At 33.8% G+C, this 25376-nt stretch overlaps 1 protein-coding gene across 3 annotated transcripts in view; it reads right to left on the reverse strand.

Moving 5' to 3' along the window:
- Positions 1–11917: 11917 nt before the first annotated feature.
- KYNU (kynureninase) overlaps positions 11918–25376 on the reverse strand; it is a 124800-nt gene continuing 111341 nt past the window's right edge. For all 3 annotated transcript variants that reach the window (XM_045558886.1, XM_045558885.1, XM_045558883.1), the window contains 4 exons: positions 20832–20884; positions 18585–18670; positions 13640–13870; positions 11918–12185 (listed from right to left, as the gene is read on the reverse strand). In XM_045558886.1, the coding sequence (XP_045414842.1) occupies positions 12060–12185; positions 13640–13870; positions 18585–18670; positions 20832–20884 (496 nt within the window). In that variant the 3' untranslated portion in view covers positions 11918–12059. The remainder of the gene's footprint in view (positions 12186–13639; positions 13871–18584; positions 18671–20831; positions 20885–25376) is intronic.

Raw genomic sequence — 25376 nt, forward strand, 5'->3', positions numbered from 1 at the left:
GCAATCATTACTTTGATTACATCAATATTCATTGTTTGCATGTTTATGATTATATAATTATTATTTGCACCTGTTTTTTGTATATATGCAAAAGTAAAGACATATATAAAATATATTGAGAACTTAGCATTTTTAAATAATAATTATAGTATATTTTGTATACTACATGATTTACTCTGATAGTTTCTTTTACTGTACAATTTATTTTTAGAGTTGCATTCTTTCACATTTGCTCCATATTTTTGTCTTTGTATTCCCTTGGGTGCTCAGATTAGTTCCAATAGAGCTTAAAATTTTCTCAGAATAACCAAATGTATCAGGCATTAGGCATTTCATCAGTTCAGGTGTGTGAGCATGTATGTGTGTTATGTGTGTGTATGTGGGATGGAGACGTGCACCCCCCAGAGCCCTCCCATCCTTCGCTCTAGTCTGATAGGGTTCCTCTCTAGGGCTGATTGCTGCTGTCATAGGACTTCTGTTTATGCTCATTTTGAGAATTCAATTGCTCTTCTTTTTTTCCTTTTTTACCCCATGACTCGGTCTTACCGTAGCTTGCTAAGAAGTAGTACATGGGAAGGAAACATTCTGAGACCTTGCTCACCTGAAAATGCCTTTAGTCTACCTTTACATTAATTGATAGTTTGGCTTGTTGTAAAATTCTAAATTGGAATTCATTTTCCATCTATTGACCCTTTGTATTAATCTAATTATCTAATCTTTTTGTTCTAATTTTGACACAGTTTCTCAGTTTTTTATTTCAAAATTTTCTTGAACTTTTTCTCAAATTACATTTTTGATTTTTAGGAGCTCTTTTTTGTTTTCCATATCCCTTTTTAAGTGCACAGTTTTGTTTGTTTTTATGAGACAGAGTGCAGTGACATCATCATAACTCACTGCAACCTCAAGCACCTCGGCTCAGGCAATTCTCCTACTTCAGCGTCCCAAGTAGATGGGACCATAGGTGTGTGCCACTACGCCCAGATAATTTTTTCTAGTAATGTTTTTTTGTAAAGATGGGGTTTCCCTCTTGCTCAGGCTGGTCTTGAGCTCCTGGCCTTGAGCAATTCTCCAACCTTGGCCTCCCAAAGTGCTGGGATTACAGGTGTGAGCAACCACACCTGGCCCACAGTTTTCTTGATTCATGTTTTTTTCTTTTCTCTCTGAAGATATTAATTATAGTCTTTTTTTCTTTTGCTTTCTCTTTACCATTTTCATTGAATTATTTGTTTCCTGTTTATTCTTTTGGACTCTGTCCTGCATTTTAAATGTTGTTGTCGATGGTCTGGTGATACTTTGTGTCCATTCATTTTTAAAATTGGAACTCTAAAAACCAGGTGCAAGCATTTTGTGCAAGGGCAGAACTTTTTGATTGGTGGACACCATTGTGCCACAATGAGCCCATGTAAGGATTTGTAGCTCTTATCAATTGGACTGGGCAGTTTTCCCAGAGAGAAACCTATAATCATATTCCTGGGGTGGCCTGGAGGGGAGGTGGGTATGAGCCTGGGTATATGATATAAGTTCTTAGGAGCCAAGTGAGGAAAGGGAGTTGGAACTTTCACCATTTAGAATGCTAGATTCTGCTGAATCACTCTATTTTTCAGTCAAATGGCTCATCTGCCTCCTTGGCTGTACTCACGTCCCTAAACCCAGAACTACGCTAGTTCATCATCTCTAGAGAGTAAACTCTTGCCATTGTAGATGTGGAGAAGATGCAGTGTTCTGGTTGCACAGGCTGGAGGAAGGGCTCTGGGCTCCAACTGCTAATTTTATAGGTTTTCAACCACCTGTTTCCCCTCTCACCTGCATCCTGCCTTTGGAGGTAACTGGTACCTCCAACATGTAAACATTGCAATGGTTCTTTCACTTGGATTACTTTGCTACTCTTTGATACCCTCCCCTTCTCAAACAGGCAATTATATTTCAGCTTTTCTCCACCCTGCTCAGTCAGTTCCCTCCCAGCTTTGAATGTGTTGACATCTCTCACATGTTCTTGTCCCTTATCATTTTGAAAAGGATTTTTGTGTTTATCCCCCTTGTATTCATTTACTATCATTTTTGTGAGTTAGATGATAAGTATTACCTGGAAATATGAATTATTATGCAGTAATTTTGCTCCCCCAAGATTATTGTAAGTTACCCAACTTTGTCAGAGAAAGTACTTTAAAACATTTATTTTTCTTGTTGCTTTATTTCATTGTTACCTTCTCTGACACAAGTATACAGTTAGACTAAAGACGTGATTTTCTAGTGGATAGGTAATCCCACAGGTACTGAATGTTAACCTGTACTGAAGTGCATGAATTGATCACAGTGAATCCCAATCTTGGCTGGGATGAAAGTCACTCAAATGGAGGGTTCCTTAACCTTTAAACCTGCTTTTCTTCAATTCTATAAATACTGTTGAAAGGAGTAAACATAAGAGGAAGATGTCAAACAGCGTATAAACATATATGCAACAAGGTGATTATGAAATAAGTTAATATGGACACCAATACAACCAAGTGACAGTTATAAAATAGCAATATTATTTAGTATTCAGTGAAAAATGTGACATTTGGAGTCAGTTAACCAGTTTCAAGCAGTCTGGTTCTGTTGTTGCCACCTAAAAAAAGACTGTCTGTGATTCTCTCTTTCTGTTCTTTTTTTCCCTCTTAATTGCCATTTTTTCCCAGACCAGCTGTAGCATCTATGTCCTGACTTTGATCCAACAACTTACTTTAACCCATAGAGAAAATGTCTCCCATAGACTCTATGTATATTGCTTCGCTGTCTCCATTCTTGACAAGCTTGCTGTTTTAACACAATAGAACGGCAAGGAGAGCTGCATGAAGTGAAGCTCCCACATACTGGGAAAGAGAAAATTAAGACCTCTGTTTAGTAAATATTGGCACAAAGATGCAATTCTTTTCACCTAAAATAATATTGTGAGTATGTGAAACTGAAATTTCAACTGAGGCCAAGGAATCCAATGCTAACTTGTTTGTCTTTCCTGAGGAATAGTGTTTACACATTTTTCTCATTTGATTTAGGACAATGAAGTCATTCTCAATGTTGGTCCTGGGTGGGGCACTGGGAGACAGTCTTGGAAGAGGCTGCAATGTGATAGCAGATTTGATACAACCAGTACATTTAGATGATCTTTTGTCTGAAAAATTTAGAATTGTCTTTAGACTGGAAAACAGTAAGGTTGAATTTCTACATGTAGAAAAGTGGTATCTGTCTAAGGTACAGATAGGTGAGTATTCTAAATATCATATATATTTCTGACATGTTCTAGTGGGCTCAGGTCTGAACCAGACTCAAACATAATGAATGGAGTTTCTACGAGCTGCTTTTTTTGAGGCAAAGGCCCCACTATTAGACTGAAGGTAAATGTGTACAGCAGACAAGACTTGTTAGAACTGCACATTTCTCATTAATTACCTGCTTATGAGGGACTGCCTATATGTTTAGCACAGTGGTAGGTACAGAGGGGTACACCAAGAAAACCAAAAATATTAACCATATAATGGAAAAGGTTATGTTAAGGGTGGAGAAAACACATTGATCACAAATACAACATAATATGCAATGTTCCTTTCAAAGTTCATATAAGAAAATTACAGATAATTTTTGAAATATGAAGGCAGAAGGGATTGTTTCCATCATAAGAATATGTGATGGAAAAGATTATGTACATGATCTTATTGAAGTCATGAATTTTGAGGCATGTGCCATGGCTTCTCATCCAAGTCATTGTTAATTGTTTTTTTCTTAATTTTGAAACATCAACAAAAGTAGAGAAAATTCCAAATATTATCACTGCTTTTCAAATTTATCAAGATTTTTGCATAGTTATTCCTTTCCTTCTTTTCTTTGTTTAAATTCCTTTCTTTTTTCTTCTTTCCTGCCTCTCTGTAGTAGGATGACTAATAACCTTCAAAGGTGTCCTCGTCCAAATATTCAAACATGTGGATATTTTACATTATATGGCAAAGGGGAATTATGATTGTAGATGGGATTAAAGTCACTGATCAACTGATCTCAAGATAGGGAGATAATCCTGGATTATCCAGTTGGGCCCAGTGGAATCACAAAGGCTCTTAAAAGTGAAGAAGGGAAGAAAAGGAGTAGAGTTACAGGAAGATATAACTATGAAAGAATGGTCGGAGAATTGCAACATTGCTGTCTTTGAAGGTGGAGGAGGGGGACCATGAGCCAAAGTTTGTGGGCAGCCTTTAGAATCTAGAAAAGGTAAGGAAATGAATTTTCCCTTTCAGCCAAAAAAGAATATCACCTTGCCAAGACCTTGCTTTTGGCCTAGTGAGACTCAGATTGAACTTCTAACCTACAGAACTCTAAGAAAATAAATATGTGTTGTTTTAAACCACTATGTTTGTGGTAATTTTTTACAGCAACCGTAGAAAAACTGATACACTTCCTTAGTTCGTCATAATTCTTTTTGATATTTTTGCAGAGGAATTTTAAAGCAAATTCCAGGCTTCATATCATTTCATTCCTATGTGTTTGGTATATATATCTAGAAGTATGAATAGCTTCTTACTCCCACAGTACTATTATCACAGCTAACAAATTGAATAAAAATACATTTCTCATTCAGATTTTCTCAATTCCTTCAACAGTATCTTTTTATAGTTGGTCTTTGAATCAAGATCCAAACCAAGTCCACACATTGCATTTGTTTATTGTGTCTTTTCAGTCACATAGTCCTTCTCTCTCATCATCCGCTTACTTTATTCATGCCATTGACAAGTTGAATGAATGCAATCAGCTGCTATGTTGAATGTTTTGCATTTGCTTCTTCGTGATATCATTGAATTTGTGACTCTATTCGTCATAGTTTTTAAAAACTGGAAGATAGACCTAAGAGTTTTGTTGGACTCAGGTTTATTGTTTCTTGAGCATACTGCATAGTGGTGCTGTCTACTTCATATCCATCACATCAAGCACATTTACGGGTTGCTCCATTTTTACTGGTACTAGTGTTGAGTTTAGGTAGTAGCAACCTGATGTCTCCATTATATAATTTTTCACAAATTTTCTTTTAACATTAACTATAATTTTTCATAAGGAAGCATTTGTTCCAAAGTAAATTATTTATAATGTGCTATGACGTCAAAGAAAGAGTTGTGACTATACACACACACGCATCTTTGCCTATATTGCCTCTATTATACATCTAAAAAAGTGGTAGAAGGATAAAGTAAAATATGGGAAAAATATCTATACATAATGGGAGGGAATAGGGTGAAGGTGTTAGGGATGGGATCTAGACTTTTATATCTCATTTTGCATATTTTAAGTTAAAATTAAACAGTTTACACAATTCTGAAATAAATTTCCAAATTTACAGACACTACCTGGAGATAGTGGCAGATCGGATCCCACAGGGTACAGTCCCACAAGACTTCCTGCTACGTCCAGTGCCAATCACAAGCCCTAAGTTGTTTTACCTGGGTTTCTCGCCAACCAGCCATAACCCAGGGTTCCCAGGACTTCCTCATTGGGTTTGATTAATTTGTTAGAGTGGCTCACAGAACTCAGGGAAACACTTATGTTTACCAGTTTATTATAAAGGATATTACAAAAAATACAGATGAACAGCCAGATGGAAGAGCTGCATAGGGCAAAGAAAGTATGGGGGAAGGGGTGAAGAGCCTCCGTAGCCTCTGGGGCACGCCACCCTCCTGGAGCCTCCACAAGATCGGCTCTCCAGAAACTCTCCAAACCCAGTCCTTTTGGGTTTTTATGGAGGCTTCATTATGTAGGCATGATTGATTAAATCATTGGCCATTGGTGATTGACTTAACCTTTAGCCTCTTTCCCCTCCCAGGAGGTTGAGGGGTAGTGCTGAAAAGTCCGAGGTTTCTAATGCCTTGGTCTTTTTTTTGACCACTCCCTACCCTCATGCTACCTAGGGACTGCCAGTTACCAGTCATCTCCTTAGCACACATACAGGAGACACTCTTATCACTCCAGAGAGTCCAAGGATTTTAGGAGCTGTATGCCAGGAAATGGGGACAAAGACCAAATATGTACACGTGTGTGTGTGTGTGTGTGTGTGTATAAGAATCTTAAAATGTTTTAATCATATCATTCATAATAACTTTGATATTAATATTCTAAAATTATATACAGCTATGTGTTAATTAACAACAGGAATACATTTAGAGAAATGCATCATTAGGTGATTTTGTCACTGTATGAACATCATAGTGTACTTATACAAACCCAGATGGTATAGCTTACTAAACACCTAGGCTATATGGTATAGGTTATTGTTCCTAGGCTACAAGCCTGTATAGCATGTTACTGTACTGAATACTGTAGGTAATTGTAACAGTGTTATGTACTTGTGTATTTAAACATATCTAAATATGGAAAAGTTAATGCATTGCCCTATGATGTTACAATGGCTATGAGATCACTAGGTGATAGGAATTTTTCAGCTCCATTGTAATCTTATGGGACCACTGATGTATGTGTGGTCCATCATTGATGAAAACATTGTTATGTGATGCATGAGCATACATAATAACTATATAAGATAAAACCAGTTATTAATATTATTAGAACCAAGATTTTCAGCATAAGAGAAGAGACAAAATTATATAATCCTATAAGTTAAATTTAAAAATCATATTATCCTAAATTGAATTTAAAATATCACTGTGAAATAAAAATATAATTTGTCTTTTAAAAATGTGTATTTCCTATTAACTAAAAAATCCTAGAAACAATGATCAGCCCAATTACAATGAGCTCTCTTACTGTTAAGATTATGGTTTTTAAACACCACTTTTCTCTTAAAGGAACTGAATATTCTTAGAGAAATAGGTGATAACAACTGAGGTAGGAAATACATGAGATAAGCCTACATCTTGTCATACCAAAGACAATGAAGCTTTCAAAAGCAGATGGGGTCATGTCAAAAGGGCTCATGCCACCTTGAAGAGTCCAAAAATTGGAAAAGCAGAGAATTAATCAAAACAATTATTGCAATAAACCAAAATCACATCAGAACTACTTAAATCCATTAGTTCATAATGATCCCCTTTACTGCATTCTTCTTTGAGAATACACCTTGCTGTGATTAAACATATTAGTGGGCAGAGAACATATTAGACATGTTCTGCCAATGGTCCACACAAGCACCACATTTATAAACTCAATAACAGGGTTTGCTAATCCAGTGATTCCCAGTTTGTGCTGTACTGATGTGATGTTTCCAGCATGTTCGTAGGTATCTTTCTTGAGGTTGTGCAAAAATCCATGTACTTAAAAAAAAAGTCAATGTTCTAGCAACTTCAGTTTTTGGAACAGATACACTACAAAATTTGAATGTAAAACCATATAGTTTTGAATTTAGGAGTAAGTAGAAAGTTATTGAGCAGAAAATAGCTGTAGAAAAAGTTTATTTAATTTGAAATTAAGTTACTGACTCCACACCCAGTCTTTCTTCAGTCAGTTTCTTATAAATTAAAGCAATATAAAATAAGCATAATTTAATGTTACTCAAACAGCCCTATATGTTATAATAGCCCCAAGGCATCACTATAAAAAATGGTATTTATATAAATTTGCATGAGTTATTGGGAAACCATAACTAATTTTCCACATATTCTACTAAAGAAAACAGGAAGTATGTAATATTTTTTGTTTTCAGTCATAAAACATGTCTTGATAGTTTGACAAGTTGTAAGGGATTAGATACCAAAAGAATATATATTTTAAGCCTTTTAAAATGAGATGGTAAGAAATTCTCAGAACCCCAGGTGAAATGAGAGCAGGAATGCGGGAAGGAAGCAAGGATCAAAACTGGCTTTCATCTGAAGAAGTTCTGCCAGATCCTAGAGGCACTGAGCTTCAGTGTTGATAACTAAGTCGACCATGGAAAAAGCCTAGAGCTGCCCAAGGTAAATAAGCTAATAGGAGACCCCTATATAAAGTTGGCAACCAAAGGAGTATGTATGATGTCAGCAAGAAAATGGTATCTTGGGAGAATTTGTAACTAACTCCATGTTGGCCCTCACATGAATTAATGTTCATGTTAGTCATGTGGTCTGAAAAACCTGGAAACAAGAAATTAAAGTGTTTTTGTCAGTGACTGTAGGCAACCAGCAGAAGCAAATGTAAACATTCTTTGGAAAAACAAATTTTAACCCAGTTCTCAAAGAAATCAAGAAGATAAATGAGTAGTTCAAAGCTAACAGTCACAAAATACACATGAAACCAGCATATGGGAAAACCAACAGAGACAGAACTATATTGTATATTATTGTGTATTAGATATAGAATATAAAATATTTATGATTAAGAATAGATAAAGGAAGTGCTGTCTTGGATCAGTTTCTCTAGACACAGAGCTTGAGATGGGGACTTGGATGAGTATGTTTTGTTGGAGAGCTCACTAACTGGTGAAGGGGACCTCGGAGGGGCACCAGGAGGTCCACTACTAACGTCTGAAAACATAAGCAAGGTCAAAAGCAATTTTAAAAAACCTAACTAAACTTCTAGAAACTGAAAAATGTTTTAAAATCTTTAATCAAGAATGCAGTCCAGAAATTCAAAGAAATATAAAATATGAGGACATGCATGAGAAAGTGAAAAGTGCAACATGCATCTTATTGGAGTTTCAAAAGGAAATAATGGAGAAGAGGTAATATTTAAATACATGATAACTTAGAATTTTCAGAACTTAAAAAAAAATTAATCCTCAGATCTTGGAAGCACAGCATATAAAAAAATAGAATAAATACAACAATAACCACCTAGACATATCATAATAATACTGCAGATCATTAAAGGAACAGAGCTCTTAAAAGCAAAGGAGTAAGTGGCTGAATGTTGAATAACAACAATGGCAGCCAAAAGACAATGACTTAGTATTTTCTATTCCCTGAGAGAAAAGAGCTATCAACATAAAATTCTATAACTAGAGAAACTATTTTTTAGGAATGAGAAAAAAAAAAAAAGAGTATTTTTCCCCAAGGACTAACACAATTTACCACTAAAAGATCCTCATCAAAAATAAATTCTAAATGTATTTCATCCATAAATAATATCTGAGCTGTAGGGAAAAATGGCGAGCAAAGATTTGAGTGTGTGTGTGTGTGTGTGTGTGTGTGTGTGTGTTTATGTGTGTGAGTGTGTGTGATGGAAGGAAGCTAGACCAAAAATGCTATCCTGAATAACAATAATGCCTAAGTAAAGAAGTAGCTGTTTGATGTTAATGCATTCAAATTTCTTCAACTGGTCTGGATGAAGGTAAAAAAAAAAATAACTAAATTTAAACTTTATCATGTATGCATCTCAAAATAGCCAGAGTGATTATTAAAATAACAGAGAATAAGTGTATAACTTCCACAAAAGTGGAAGGAAAAGACAGATTGAACACTCCCACACACATCCCTCAATCCAAAAGAAGAAAAACAGAGGAAAAGAAATAAAAGTCCTAAGAATTAAAAGGAAAATGAAAACTATGCTTATATTTGCAGATAATGATTTCCTACATAAAAAATCCTTTCTATTTAAATGATTAAAATGAGAGATTTTAGAATATAAAAAAATCAAAATTGACGTCTTATCAATTGCATGTCTATACAGTGTTATTGGTTAAACATTAAATTTTACAGAAAATAACATATGGGTAGAAATAAAATTATAAAGTACTTAGGAATATGTCAAGCTATAAATGTGCAGCTCCATAATGAAGAAAATAAAACTTTTTGAAAAGCATTAAAGAAGTCATAAATAAATGGAGATAAATGTCATGGTCTAGAAGTCTCTACACTGAAATGAGTCAATGCTTCCAAAACTGATCTAAAATTTAATTGCAATTCAATTGAAATCCAGCCATGGGTTTTTATGGAACACAATAGATTTATTCTAAATTTACTTAGATGTATTATAAAAAATAAAAAATAAAGGATAAAGGGGCCTGGAATGACCAGGGCAAGCCTAATAAAAAGAAGCTGAGAGATTTAATCTAGCAGATGCCAGGCCCCATTGTAGTGTGTGTGTGTGTGTGTGTGTGTGTATGTGTAGATATATATGTAATTATAGTATTAATAATTAAGGTAGGGTGGTATTGATGAAAGAATAAACAAATTAGTCAATGGGAAAGTACAGATAGCCTAGAGAGAAACTTAAAATAAGGGAAAGATAAAATATAATTCAGTGGTTATGTCTGGATTTGGTGAGGAAGTGGAATGCAAGCTGAAGAGTTACTCATGCTCTGTTCCTTAACCTGGGTGATGAGTACATGGTGCTTTGAATAATTTGTACATAAATTTGATATACTTTTAATGTGATTAGCATGGAATATTTTAAAGCCTAAACTTAGAAGCACCTTCAAAGACTTTTCCTTACTCAACCATCTATTTAATATCCCTCAGGGTTTTTTGCTCATAGTATCATCTATTTGTCTTTCATAGAAGTTATGATTTGTAGTTATGTATTTACATCTTTAATATGTGTTTATCCTACTAAGTAAGCTCATGTTCCATGGGAACTGGAACCACATCTGTTTTGTTTACCACTGTGAGGTTCAAAAGTGATTCCTTCTACATGAAGCCATATATGGTTGAGTTTTAAGGTTTTGAGAACTCTTCCATCGATGAAGATGAATGTTAGTGGGAAGCTTTATGAAAGCAATTACGTAACCACTCAATTAAGCAAGATACCACATAAGTAGCACAGCCCAATACATAGTGCATGATAAGTACTTGATAAATATCAGTAGCTGCTGGTGGTGGTAGGTGTTGATGTCAGAGTTCCACATTTTACTATTTAGGTCTACCATCCAAAGAGGTTGTCTAAGTTAGTTTAATTCAATTCAAATTTGTTTAATCAGGAGCAATAATTATGTTGTAGTCACTCTTTCTTGCTGGCTATGTATATAAATGTAGACTATTTTTGCCAATTCATAAATAGTGGCTGTGGCATCAACAACTGAAAACTAGTGAAGTCCAACAGGGCTGAGTGTAACTTTAGTTACAATAGTGGATAAGCAAGGTACACAGATTTGACATAAAAAGGTCCAAGGGTAAAAGCATTCATTTCCTAGTTCTAATCTTCAAAAAATATCTCGGGTGATTTATTCACTACTTTTGGAGAAAGAGTAATATCTAAGCTCTTATCTCAAGGGAAGGTACCATTAAAAAAAAGAGATTATGATAACATTAAATAAAGTAACATTCTTGAAAGTGTGGATCAGGTCCCAAGAGTGAGTGAGGAAATCAATTTAATGAGTTTCAACCAACATTTCTTATAATGAGATAAAAATAGAATAATAAATATTAGAGCACAGGCAAATAATTTAGACAACTTTTACTTTTGCTAAAGTACCATTTCTTTAAATCAAATACAAGATGGTACCTACTCATTATGAGAAGCATGCTAATTTCAGAGATGGTAATGTGAGAGAATGGCCAATGGAGCTTGTAAGAAGCTATTTATTGAAAATTGAAAGATATGTCATCTTTCAAAGTTGTTAAAATATGACAAAAATATCTTAGAGTCAATAAAATTTGGCATATACACTTAAATACCAGTCTCTGATATTAGAGACCAACAGTCTCTAGACTGATATTAGAGATCAGCAGTAATAATGTGGATTGTGGCCAAAAATATTTGAAAGCCACTATGCCAGGAAATGTCTTTTCTTTTCCTTGGTACGTTCAAATTAAAGTACTATTTTCAAAACTAACACAAGAATTCCACGTAAATTATGAATTTGTCAGTCATTACAAATTAAACCAGCATAAAACATTTTGATGACCATGAAATGTGACAGCTAATTGAGACTCTGTCCATAATACTTGGACCAATATAGTCTTTGATCCCCCACACACTAAGAGACTAGACAGCCATGTGGACTCCTCAAGGCCATAGACTGAAAAATTATATCATATTTTTCTGTAAAGTATACGATTTATTGCCAGTTATATGCAGTCAATTTTGAAATACTGTCAATAATTATAAAAAATGAATACCAGTAAAATAAGCACAGCACCTTTCAGTATAATTTGTCTAAGTTATTCTAGAAAACACTGTTAATTTTTTGTTTGTGTAGAGTCAAGCACAGAATTGAGCAGATTGATAAATCTATAAACATCATGGAAAGAATTATAGAGAGGAACTGGAGCCACTCGAATGCCATTTGGTTCCCGCTTGTCACACTGTGGGAACAAACATAAATGAAGTCACAATAATGATAGCATTATTCACACATAGAAAAGCTACATTCAAGGTAAACTTATGCAAAGCATTAATTCTGATTTTCTTAAATATTAATAGGTAAGCAAATTGTTTTCATGTTAAGTAAAACATAGTGTTTTTATGTTACTTGAAACTTTCCTCTTCAAAATAATTAAAGTAAGAATGGGTTGATACATGAATATCCAAAGTACTTCCCTGAAGTCCACTTAGCAGTTAGCTTTTTTAAGCATCCAACAGATCATAGAGACAATTTTTCTGTGGGAAAATCCTGGAGGGACTGGAACCCTTGGACAAATTTAAATGAATGAGAATTTCACTGAGATCTGGAGAATTTTAGCAAATGATCCTTAAATTTAATTCTCTGATCTTTGACCTTGCAGGTAAGGAGTGGGTTACATCTCTGGGAACGCTGGTAGGTCCTGAAGTAGCACCAGACCATTTGACCTGGCTTGAAGATCACTATGGCTAACTTGAAGAAATACCCACCGTAGACTAGACAATATATTAATCGCATATAGTTTATGTATGCTGTCTCATTTAATTCCCATAGCAACTCTTTGAGGTGAGTATTTTTACACCCAAAATACAGATGGAAAAAAATCTCAAGCCAGTAGATCTTAATGAACTTTCCCAAGAGGACAGACAGAGCTTGGAAATGGCAGAGCTTGATCTGGAATCTTGATATTTTGACTTGTGTCCCTGGAGTTGGGAGTAACCTCTCCTAAAAGTTTGGAGGTCCACATGAGTGGAACAGTGATTAAATTACATTATCATGAGAAATATATGTGTTATCAACTTTTTCCCCTGAAATTACTCAGTTAACATTTATTACCAATGGTTCTCCAAGAGATTAAGAAGGCTGCATAAAGTCAAGGGTTAAAAAAAAAAAATTACTCCTTGCAATGTTACCACTCATGACAAGTGTCTATATATCTTTTTTGACTTAAGTCACAAGGTTGAAAATAACTTAATTCTATCAAAATAACTTAGTTCTATCAAGCAATTACATAGGACTGATTTATTTTTCCCTTCACTAAATGGATATGCTCTTTAATTCCATTTATCCGATAAATATATATTGAAGTTTCCACTAGTACAAACTAGTGAAAACATGTCCTGATCAATTATAAAATAATTATTTCCTGCCCAAACTGTTATGAAAAGGATGAATAAGTTACACAAAACTATTTCCTTTCACCAAAATTTGTGGTTCCTTCCCTTTTATCAGAAGTGACAGATCTCTACGCCCTTCAGTTAGCACGATGCTGACTGCTTACTTGGCACTTAATTTATCCTTAACTGACTGATCGGTGTGAAATAACATGGAACACTGAATAAACCAAAAGATCCAATTTTTGTCCTCAGCATGCAGCCCATAAAGAAAACCTGGGGGCAAAGCAAGAGACATACTTACAACTACTCCTCTTTTTTCTAGTTCTTGGAAAACATTTTTCTTAGAAATAGAAAATGTTAGTGTCAGCTGGCAACCCCGATCCTCTACACGGGATGGCGTAATTATGTTCACCATTGGTTTCTTGGTGTCTGCTTTATCTTTGCTGTAGTAATGATTGATCAGGTATTCCAGATAACCAGTTAGCATAATAGATTTTCTCCTCAATGCTTTCATAGTTGCCTGCTTAAAGATCTGCAGAATGAGAAACAATCGGATCAAAGTGTTGTATTCATTTACAAAGAAGCAAAAGTTAAGTATAAATCATGCATAAAAAAGGAAATGTCCACTTTTTCCCAGTAAACATCCCCTATACATAATATTTTTTGTAAAAGCATGTCTTCTTTTAAATGCTTTGTCACTAAAAACTGAAGGTGAATTTTCCATGACAGAAAAATTGTACAAGTATCACTTAAAGAATATTTGCAAAACAAAGTATTAAGTTAATATTGCATACCTTCAGAGTTATTTTAAATAAACTGAGTATGTAAAACTCACCTTAATAAATGCATTTAAATGTTATAAAATTTAAGCTTTTCCCCCAAAACTATTTTATAAAATCATATCCAAAAAGGCTTTTTCTATTCTGATATAAAGTTTGTGTGGTCCACAAAAAGTGCAATATGAGTGAAACACGCACGCATACGTGGAAAGTGGTGTTACCAATATTATTTATAATTGTTTTACTGACTCCTAAATCTCTCTCAGTTGAACAGTAAGCAAACAAGCAGTTAAATAATAAAGCTAAGTTTTCTCAGACATGGAAGCAAATAATGTTAGAAAATTGCTGAGGCAGGAGGATCGCTTGAGCCCAAGAGTCTGAGGTTGCTGTGAGCTAGGCTGACACCATGGCACTCTAGCCTCAGCAACAGAGTGAGACTCTGTCTCAAAAACAAACAAACAAACAAACAAAAAATATTTATTATTACTGAAGCATTTGGTCCTCCCTCCCTCCCTCCCTCTCTTCCTCTCTTCCTTCCTTCCTTCCTTCCTTCCTTCCTTCCTTCCTTCCTTCCTTCCTTCCTTCCTTCCTCTTTCCTCTTTTTTTCCCCTTCTAAACTCTAGCATTGGTGTGAAAATACTGTCTTTGCTGCCTGAGGTGTCTTATATTAAGATGAGTGACAAGGGCACACAATAACTGCTGTTGGAACATTAGGGGTCAGTACAGACGTGCTTTTCTGGCTTATCTCTTAAGGTCAAGTAGAGTTTAAAAATATATCCTATGTATAAGAACTGAGTAAACTGCAAACAGAGCATGATGCACTGGCCTGCCACTTAATGTCCCTTTTCTGTATTATGAGCAAAAATATCAAGAGCAAAGATAGGGTCATCTGGTGATACCAGACTTTATCAAGTCTGTGAAAATATTTATTTTTGTATGTACACGTTGCCTGAGTGGGCAGGCATTCTAATAGGACTCAAACCATTCAGGCGTAGATTTTCAGGAGCTGTATTGCATGGAGGCTGTGGGTTTGGCCGAAGGAGAGGATGGGAGTTGCATTGAAGGTAATGGTACCTAAGGAAAAGAGGAGAAAGAGAATAGAATGGTACCTGTCTCTCTCTCTCTTCAGCCAGACCTCAGACTGTGTTTGAAGCCTACAAAGATATCAGTTGCAAGTGAAGCCTGATTTATTTCTTTCATAAGCCACTGAGATCTCGAGCGCAAACAATACTGCTTCAGGACTCAGATGACCTGAATTTACAAAGAATTTGGTAGGAAGTATCTCTTCATTTGCTCATGTAAAACAAAATGTAGGTAGACTTGGCACACTGACGACACAAGGGAAACCAGCCAAGTTGTGGATCAGGGCCAAGAATCAACATTCTCGGAGGGCAGGGACAGGCAAGTTAGATAAGATTAAACAGGAAAAATAAGTATAGTATGATGTGTTCAATTGTCATTTTTTTTAATTTATAAAATTGGCTTCCTAATAACTTTGTGAGGAAACACATAGTGCACTTTTGTGTTGTGAGTCTTTTGACTCTTCCATGTATTTTAATTGAATGCTCTAATTTTGTGTTTTGAAGATATTTATTTTGTGATGAACTTGTATACTGAAAGGGTCTAAAAATTGTCTACCTATTGCTACATATAAATATGAACTTTCAAAATACAATATAAATGTATTATTTAATTTCAAATAAGTAATTGGAAGATTGAGGGGACTTCTAAAGTAATCTAGTCCAAACATCTTCATTTAAAAATCAAAGCAAATAAATTCAAGAGTAGTTGTTGCTTGTGTAAGGTCACACTTAGCGTCCAGAGAGGGACAGAGTGCTTGCTCCTGAGTCCCAGCCTCATGCTCCTTCTCTTAATCCAGACTATTTAAGAAATTATTGTATAAATGACTAAGATCCAATAATATAAAGAAAAGGACAGTTTGAAACCAATTATAAGGTGCTATTTTAATATCAATCAATCATGTATTCATGCAATTATAAGCAAAGCCACATTAATATCTTTTTAAAAAAATCATTGCACTGAAAATCTGAGCTCTTATTTATGTGCAATTGATTCTCAAATATAGAATCTCTCCTCCAGTTGGCATTTCACTATGCAGAATATTTTTTGAAGGAAGAGGCAATGACAGCAGTTTGATTCATACATTTATTTCTTTAATTTATTCAAACTTCAACCCTCTATCTCCTACAATGCAATGAACTATTTTAAAATGATAAGGTAAGTAATACCATGGCTAAATTCACTGATGCTTACTCATATGGCAAGCTTGTAAGTGTCTAGAAAGTAGAGCACTTACACAGTTAGATACAGAATGGGAAGCAATTATTATAAATGCATTATTTTGTAATTTTAATTTTTTGTAACTTATAACAGGGGGAAGAATTCTGAAAAACACTTTGACCTATATAAGGCTTGATTAACTCAAGATTTTGTTTAGAATATAGCCTCCATAGTGAATGACTTCAGTAAGAGGCTCTAGAGAAATGCTTAAGTGATAAGAAGCTCCAGAGAAGTGTATACCCTCCTTCTCTTGGCTTTTAGGGTCCTTTTGCTGGGTTTAAATTTAGACATGAAAGGGAAAAAAAAAAATGAGTCCTCAGATTGTAAATGAAAGTAAAAACTTTGTCTAGATGACTGTAATACAGTTTGGAAGGAAGATAAAGTGATAGGAAAAATAAGAATCTGCCTCATTTTCCACGAGGAAACGGTGACTACTGGAAGAAAAGCCAGCCTGCCCGCTGCAGAGAGCATACCAAAATGAGAGTGCCTACAAGGAAACCTCTAGATACCTCTGAGAAGTCACTTGCAAAGATAAGGAAAATCAGAGGAAATTTCTTCAAGTACTAGTTCTTCCACAGATAGGTATGTCTTAGTGCTTTTCATATCGTAATTGATCTTATCCCTGATATAAAACTTGCAAAGAAAGCAGGACCTTTGTTTTGTTTGAAAAACAAAATGTTTCTTTGAATGGATAGCATAAAAATAACTCAGATATCATCATCTAATTTACTAAGCATATTTTTGCTCAAAAAAACTTTCAAAAAAAGGTAGCACTGGCTGAAAAATCTCGTTACTGGGTCTATTTTCCAAGTTAAAAAAAAAAAAAAATTCTGCCAAGTGAAAACAGCACAAGCTCCATCTAGTGATCAAACTGAGTAGATGCTCTTTAAATCTGGATGGAATGAAATGAGAGTATCACTATGCAGTGTTGAAGTTGCAGAAAAACAGAGGAACTTGACACTGCCATCCAGTGGCCAGAATGAGAAACTGCTATAATTGTTCACAGAATTCTAGAATTTTAGATTTGGAAGGAATTTTGAAAGTCTTTATCCAGTCACTCATTTGATGCTGGAATCCTCTACAACAGAATTTCATGAACTACCATAAACTAGATGATTTGAGCCAGAATTAAAGAAAAAAATTCAAATTCCTCTTTGAATAGCTATATCTATCTATCTATAAACATATATAGCCTCTGTTAGAAATGCATATGTATATTTACTTAAAATATATTGTATTTAAATATATGTATATAAAATATATATTGACTTAATATGTATGTTAATATTATTATTAACTATACAGTATATAATTATTAAGCAATATATTTACTTGAATAAATTTAGTCTAACTCTAATAATATCTAAGGAATCAGTGTATTTTCTAGATATGTATACCTGTTTATCTATATTTATCTATTATATATAAACTAACTGATTTTATGGATATGAATTTCAGGGTGAGACTAAATTTATGTAAAAATATGAACAAATTTAAAAGAAAATATTGAGTTAATAATTGTAGAAATTATATATGGACATAAAGGCATAGAAGCCTTAGTTAAAAAAAAAAAAAACAAGAAAAACCCACCCACCTACCTCATGAAGAAACCTTACTTAATCTTTGTTTTACTCTGATTAGTCATAGTTTTTTTTTCTCCTTAAAGTAAGTGTTCCTGTGCTTTGTCACATAGCACTTTGTCAGTTCGTTGACTCACACTGAGCTAGAAGAAACAGAGTCTCCAGTAGTCACAACATCCGGCACATAATACTTTCTCAATAAATTCATGTTGAACGAGTGGATTAATGAAGAACAAAATATTGCATGCTTAGTTAGTATATAGAGAGACCAAAAGAAGGTTAAGTAACTTATTCAAGTTTACACAGATTCTAAGTGGAACAAAAAAATGTGTCTCCCCCTGAGTTCCATTTAATATTTGCTCTGTGTCACTGATGTGCCTAGCATGTGCTAGGGGTGGTGATATAAATGAAAGGACACAATCACCACATGGGTACTTTCGTAAAGGAGAATGCTGCCTTTTGTCCCTTGCTCATGCACAGCACACGTTTATAATTATGCTGTTTAGCAGGAAAAGTACTACAAATTGTTGCAATCAGGTCAAAAAAAAGATAAAGATGTGGGAAGTTTGAAACATAGATAACTTACCTCTAAACTAGCGTGTAAGGAACAAACCAACAAAATGGGAGGATTTGAAATTCGGAATCCACTGGCCCCAGGGATTAACTGCAGCTCTGAAAAATTAATATCATGTCATTTTTATAGGATGTACCTTAGAAAGTGTCCATAAAGACAGTCAAATGGTAAAGAGTAAAAGAGTAAAACTTAAACATTTAGGATTTCTGAGATATTTAAAAGAAACTCAATGGAGCCACTAGAACCTTTAGACACAATATAAAAATTACCTCTTCTGGAAGTTTTTCTAGACCCCATCCCCTGCCTTCCCATTCCCAAGGCAGCATTCCTTGTGCTGCCCATGCTTTGCTTTTTTACTATGAAACCATGTCAATGAGAGAGAACTTCAAAATTTGAATGGAATATAATTGTCATGTCACCTAAAGGCAGAAATATGAATGAAATGACTTATGAAGGTGACTTTTAGCTCTAGGATTATTAGGTCAAGTGGCTTCTCATTGGAAAAGGATGGGAGGGAGCTTTAAAAAAAGATCTGCCCAAATATGATATATAAAATAGGTAAATTAATAGCAGATAATATCCCAATTACAATTAAATAGATTAAGTTAAATCCTATAGGGTTAAGATGTCTAGCTCCAGATCAAGTTAAAACTAAGATTGACTAAAAGAATGTTAAAATATTATGGCTTTTTAAATATTCATTGGATCCAGGACTTGAAAAACTATGGCCTGTGGGCCAAATTTGACCCACTACCTGTTTTTTAAATACAGCTTTTTTGGAACATACCCACAGTTATTCATTTGTGTGACATCTATGGCTGCTTTAGCACCACAGTGACAGAGCTGAGTATTTTCCACAGGAACTGTGTAGCCTAAAAGGCTTAAAACATTTTCTGTCTCATCTTTCATAGAAAAAGTTTGGCTACCCTGATCTAATTTAATTCTTTTATTTGCAGATAAGGAAAGCCACCTCAAAGAATTTAAGAATTAAGAATAACAGAGCTGATTACTTCAACAGACAAGATAAAAATACAGGTTTCCTGATTTGACAGGAATAGCCTATTTTGTAATTTGAATGTTGCAAATCCAAATACAAATGATTTTCCACTTCCAGTGCTTGGACTTTAAAATTTTTCAACTTTACAGCGATGGGAAAGCAATTCACGCTCAGTAGAAACCATACTTCAAGCACCCGTACAACCGTTCTGTTTTTCACTTTCAGCACAGTATTCAGTAAATTACTTGATATATTGAACACTTTGTTGTAAAATAGGCTTTATGTTAGATGATTTTGCCCAACTGTAGACTGATGTAAGTGTTCTGAGTATGTCTAAGGTAGGCTAGGCTAAGCTACCGTGACTGTCAGGTTAGGTGTATTGAGTGCATTTTTCACTTATGATTTTTCAATTTACAAGGATTTATTGAGACATAACTACATCGTAAGTGGAGGAGCATTTGCATATATAAAACATTCTCTTGGGGTTTGAAGGAATCTGAAGGATCAAGTTTATGTTGAATTCTCAAAACACCTGTGATGCTTTCTATATCCCAAGTGACTGAGAAATAGAATCACTCAGGTTAAAGAAGCAGCGGAGTTTGTGAGTCATATGTGTTGTAGAGTTTCATTTCTACCCACTAACGTTTAACTGCTCATTGGGATTGCTACACTCTTTGGTATGTGGCAAAAGCCACAAATGGAGGATATTTAGAAAAAAAAGAGGCATAAAAATGAATATTTATTAAAGCACTGCTATGGTGCAGCTTGGTTTACAATTTTGAACTTGACTTACCCTTAAACTAAACACTTAAATGGGTGTTATTATTCATATTAGGTATGTGGGAAAAAATGATCCAAGATGATATAACTTGTGCAAGATCACAAAACTATTAAGCAGCAAAACGAGACTAACACCCAAGTCTCTCTATATCTGATCTCCAACCCCAAATTCCCTTCTGTCCTCACTGCCTGATGTTTTGGGCACACCATATTGATGGGATTTGACCAAGCCACATGTATTGTGTGTTAGACTTTATTTCCTTTTATCTCCCTACAAAGGAATACACTCAAACTCATGCTAAAATCTATAAACATGTAGTCTTACACTCTGGAAATATCATTTCTTATTTTAAGAATTCTCAGTGACATTTACAAAGTACACTCTCCATGGGGCATGTATATTACATATAATACAAAGACAGATGAAAATTGAAATGAAATTAAAACAAAATGACTTAGGAGGTAAAATTGAATACACTTACTGTTATCCATTTGAAATCTTGTGCTGAGATCATGGCCAAACCATCCCACTAACCTAAAATGTAAATAACAACATTAGATATTATATTTTGATCTACAAAAATAACCATAGTTAGTTTAGGAATTTGGGGTCTGAATTTGTGATATATCAAATATTTAAGCAGATAAATGCTATATGATATCATAAGGCAATTAATAATATTGACAATAATGAGGATAAAATCAATTTATCTGTATTGTAACAGAGGTAAGGGCCTGAAAAAAAGCAAAATGTATTACAAGTTGTCTTTTTAAACCCCCACCCCAACTCTTTTTGGGAATTAAAACCTGCCCTTCTTGCCTAAGGCCAGTAATCAGAAGGGCAGAGGAATGTTCTTTGTTTTCTTTTATCTGTGTACCACAGGAGATGGCTCAATGGAATTGTCCAGGCAGAGGCCATGAGCTTGTCTTCACAGAAGATGCTGTAGTTAAACAGCAATAGCCCAAAGCTGAAACCTCCCTTTTAAAAGTTCTGTATTTCTGCTTAAAGGAAGGATGATGGCCCTTTAAGATAAGATTCTGCCAGCCTCCTCATTTGCAGGTAAATTAATAAACTTCTCTTTCCTTTTCCTCAAACCATTTGTCCTCATTCTTTGGTGGGCCATGGAGACAAGTACAGAACTTTTGGTAACAATATTATTAGTTATTAAAATATTTTATTTTTGTGTAGTATAATCATCTGATGAGTTATAGTTAATGACTTTTTTCTTATTTAAAATAAAATAAAATGAACAAAAAATGTTAAGGATTTTCTTTTTAAAATTTTAAAATAAAACTAAGAGCTGAAAAGGGTAAAACAATTAATGCAAAACTATTTTCACAATAGAATTTCTAAAGACATATAGTGGCAAAAAATGCACTATATAATAGTGGAAAGATTTTCAATAATTTCCTAAAGAAATAGGTTGCTTTTATATTGTTAATGAGAATGTGAATTAATCTGATATAAAATACAAAATACACGGAAAAAAGTCATATGCATGTGTGTTCATATTACATGAAAAATCTACAAAATAGTTTAGAGAAAAATATAAAAATTTTAGAAAATGATATACAGTGTTCCTGATAATCAATTCTCCCTAAATAATATTTTAGTTTTAATGTTGCCAAAATAAAAATTTCAAAGCACTCTTTTTTTTGCAACATGCCAAAATATTTTTAAGTTTATATAGTTTATATGGGTGAACACTATAAATTTTGAAATTGAAAATTATACAGGAGTATGTTATATTATTTTGTAATGATATCGTGCAAGCTAAGATAATATAACATATTATAAAACTCAGTAAGTAAACAAGCATAGTACTGGTAAAGAAGCATCAGCAAGACAAAGGAAACATGATAGAAAAATACAGAAACAGTCCTCAGATCATTTAACAATTTAATAAGTGATAATTGCAACATTTCAAAAATGAAAAAATATTTGCATATGTGTATGACTTTGAAAAAGAGAAATTTCTAAGTATAAAAACAAAAGAAGAAAATATAAAGGAACATACTATTAGATTCATAATCATTTAAAGTTCTATATTAAAAAGACAGACAAAAGTACAAAGCAAACCAAAGATGAATAAGAGGAGTGATACTTGCTACACTAAAGAGTTTTTTCATGGAAAAAGGACAATACACCAAAGCTACCCAGCCATAGAGCATGGACAGGCAATTTATAAAAGGAGAAATTCAAATGCCCCATAAATTCAGGAAAAACAAACAAATGAACAAACAAACAAAAACAACTCAATTTCACTTATACTTAAAACTATGAAATAACATAAGGGTGAGACCATATTTCATATACCAAACTGGTGAAGTCATTTAAAAATCATGATGTCTATTTTCCTCAAGGATTCAAGAAAGGGGAATTAGCCATTTGTCTAATGATCAGACTAATAAAATACTATTTATACTGTCAAAGACACCTAAATATTTTGTAATAGAGAATTGATAAAATAAATTATACTACTTACATATGATGTGATACTATGCAACCATTATAAAAATCCTATTTAATAGAATATATATTTTAAAAGAATACAAAGCAGACCATAATATGTAGAGTATGATTCCAATTTTAGAACAATAAAAGCATGCATTTATATGTAACTATAGCCAAAATTTTTAAATTTTAATTTCTGCATTATTCATATCTGTGTTTCCAGAATTTCTTAAATAGCATGCATTGTTCTTACAGATAAATGTTCTAATTATAGTTTTAATTCCTATTCACTAGTCCAAACTTATTTTAATTCCAAAAATATCATTATTTTGTGCACAAATATATGCATTTATGTAGAGTTAGTCTGCAAAGTCTGATTAATTATGTAAAGTGATTTTTTTAATCCATCATTTAAAAACATCATACAGCTCCCATGAACTTAAAGGTCAAAATTCATAGTATGTCAGCCTAAGCATACCTTTCAAACCTTATTTCCAATATTTCTTATCTCATTTCAAATAATTCATTCTCAAAATCTAATATTTGTCTCCCTTTTTCCTCACTGGGTCTTTTGCTTCTAATGGGTAGAAGCGGCATGGGAAGAATTAAAGAAAAAAATCAGAGCAGAGTGGCAAAAGCTCAAGTGATAGTGTATATAAGGAAGTTCCAGTGAAAATTTACTTTCTGAACTAAAAGCAATGTGCCCAATTTGAACTTCAGAAGCTATACCCTTAGTACAACCAATAGTACAGAACAAGGGTGAGCAGGGCCTTTTTCAGTGGCAGTTATATGACATTCTGTGCAGAAAAAGAGAGGGGGCACATCCATACAAAGAATTAAGAGGAGGCCTAATAGTTGGAAGTAGTCAGCGAATGAGAAACCTAAAAGGCCACCCTGTCTCCTCCCTAAAATCTTGCTTAGGTACCTCCTTCCAATTGTCCATCCAGGAAAATTCAACTCATTCAGTGATGAGCAATGATAAGGAGATGGGTATAGCACTGACACAAAGATTCTCCATAAAAAATGTGAGAGGAATTAGTAAATCCTACCCACAGATGAAAAACATGCACCAGAAAAGGTCTGCCAAAAAGCTGATGAAAAAAGTAAAGCCAGCGAATAAATAAAGAAACAATAGAAACATAACAAAATAATATTCCACATGATGGGAAAATGCCCAGTAAAATTGTAGGAATAAGATTGACATAGCTTGTGCAAGAAAAGTAGAATACTGTGGGAAAGACAGCAAAAGACAGAGGATAGTTAGGAGAAAAAATAAACAAAAATTAGATTTAAAATAGTTTCAAGAGAAAATGATAAATATAATATGCAGGCAAAGAAGTTCTGCCATAACCAAAATTAATTCCCCAAGTAGAAAAGAAAAAAAAGGGAAGAACTTTTCTCAAAATTATAATTCAAGACAACTTTGATTAAATAAAAAATAAGTAATTGCAATCTACATATTGAAAAAATGCAACATTCTCTGAGCAAGTTGGGGGGGAATTAGAGTGGTCAATTTTGGTTGTTGCTTATTAAAATTATTGGATTTTAAGGACAGAGAAAAAATTAGGGTTCCAGTCAAAAAAGATTCAGTCAGAATGAAGAGATATCAGATTGGCTTCAAATTTATCAAATGCAACCATTCAATGAGAGAGACTAACATAGAAATACCTACCTAATACTCAAAGAAAAAACACATGATACACGAATTTCATCATTGGGTAAGTCGAACTGTATAAAGTTTACTGGTTTTAATCAAGTAAGAGTTCAACTAATATTTTTCCCATGAATTCTTGCCTGAGAATGAACTTAAGTCAGCCAGGAGATGATTGGGGAAATTGATAAAAAGACATGTCATGACTATTGAATGTAATTGATTATAAGACTGAGATGAAACAAATGTGGAGATTAAGGCAGCAAAACAAAATAAAATACTATATGAAAATGTAAAAATGAACAACTGAACAAATGGGAGTTTGAAGTAATTTTACTGATTATCTATAATTTAAACTTGATAAATCAAGGAAAACAAGTATAAATCAGATTCAAGAACACAAAGTATACAATAAGAAAGTAAAAATTAGTGACTAAATCATGGGGTGATAGAAGGTTGGGCAGAAAGAAGAGGAAACCAATCTATCATTGTTCAAGGAAGGGAACTATTAGAATAAAGGAAGAAAGAAATTAAAATCTTCTTACAAGTTCAGAAGAATTATTAACTGAAAAATAATGAACAAAAAAGCAAAACATCTCATGTTGAAAGACTTTGTAAAAAGCTCTAGAAATAGGAAATATGACATTAAATGACATTGAATTAAGACCAGACATATCTGTCAAAGCAATAAATGTCAATGGGTTTAATTCACATATTGAAAGACAAAGTTATCAGATTGTGCCACAAAACAAAAAGACTCAATCAAAATAAGTGATTCTAAATGAAATAGAATAAAAGGATAGGCAAAAGTAAAAATGGAAAATGGAAAATGAAGCAAGGTGCAATCTTTATATCTGACAAGGTGGAATTCAGACCAAAAAGGATTAAATAATAAGCAGTGTATTTTATCATGCTAATGAT

Source organism: Lemur catta, chromosome 8 (genome assembly GCF_020740605.2).
Source record: "Lemur catta isolate mLemCat1 chromosome 8, mLemCat1.pri, whole genome shotgun sequence".
NCBI lineage: Eukaryota > Metazoa > Chordata > Mammalia > Primates > Lemuridae > Lemur > Lemur catta.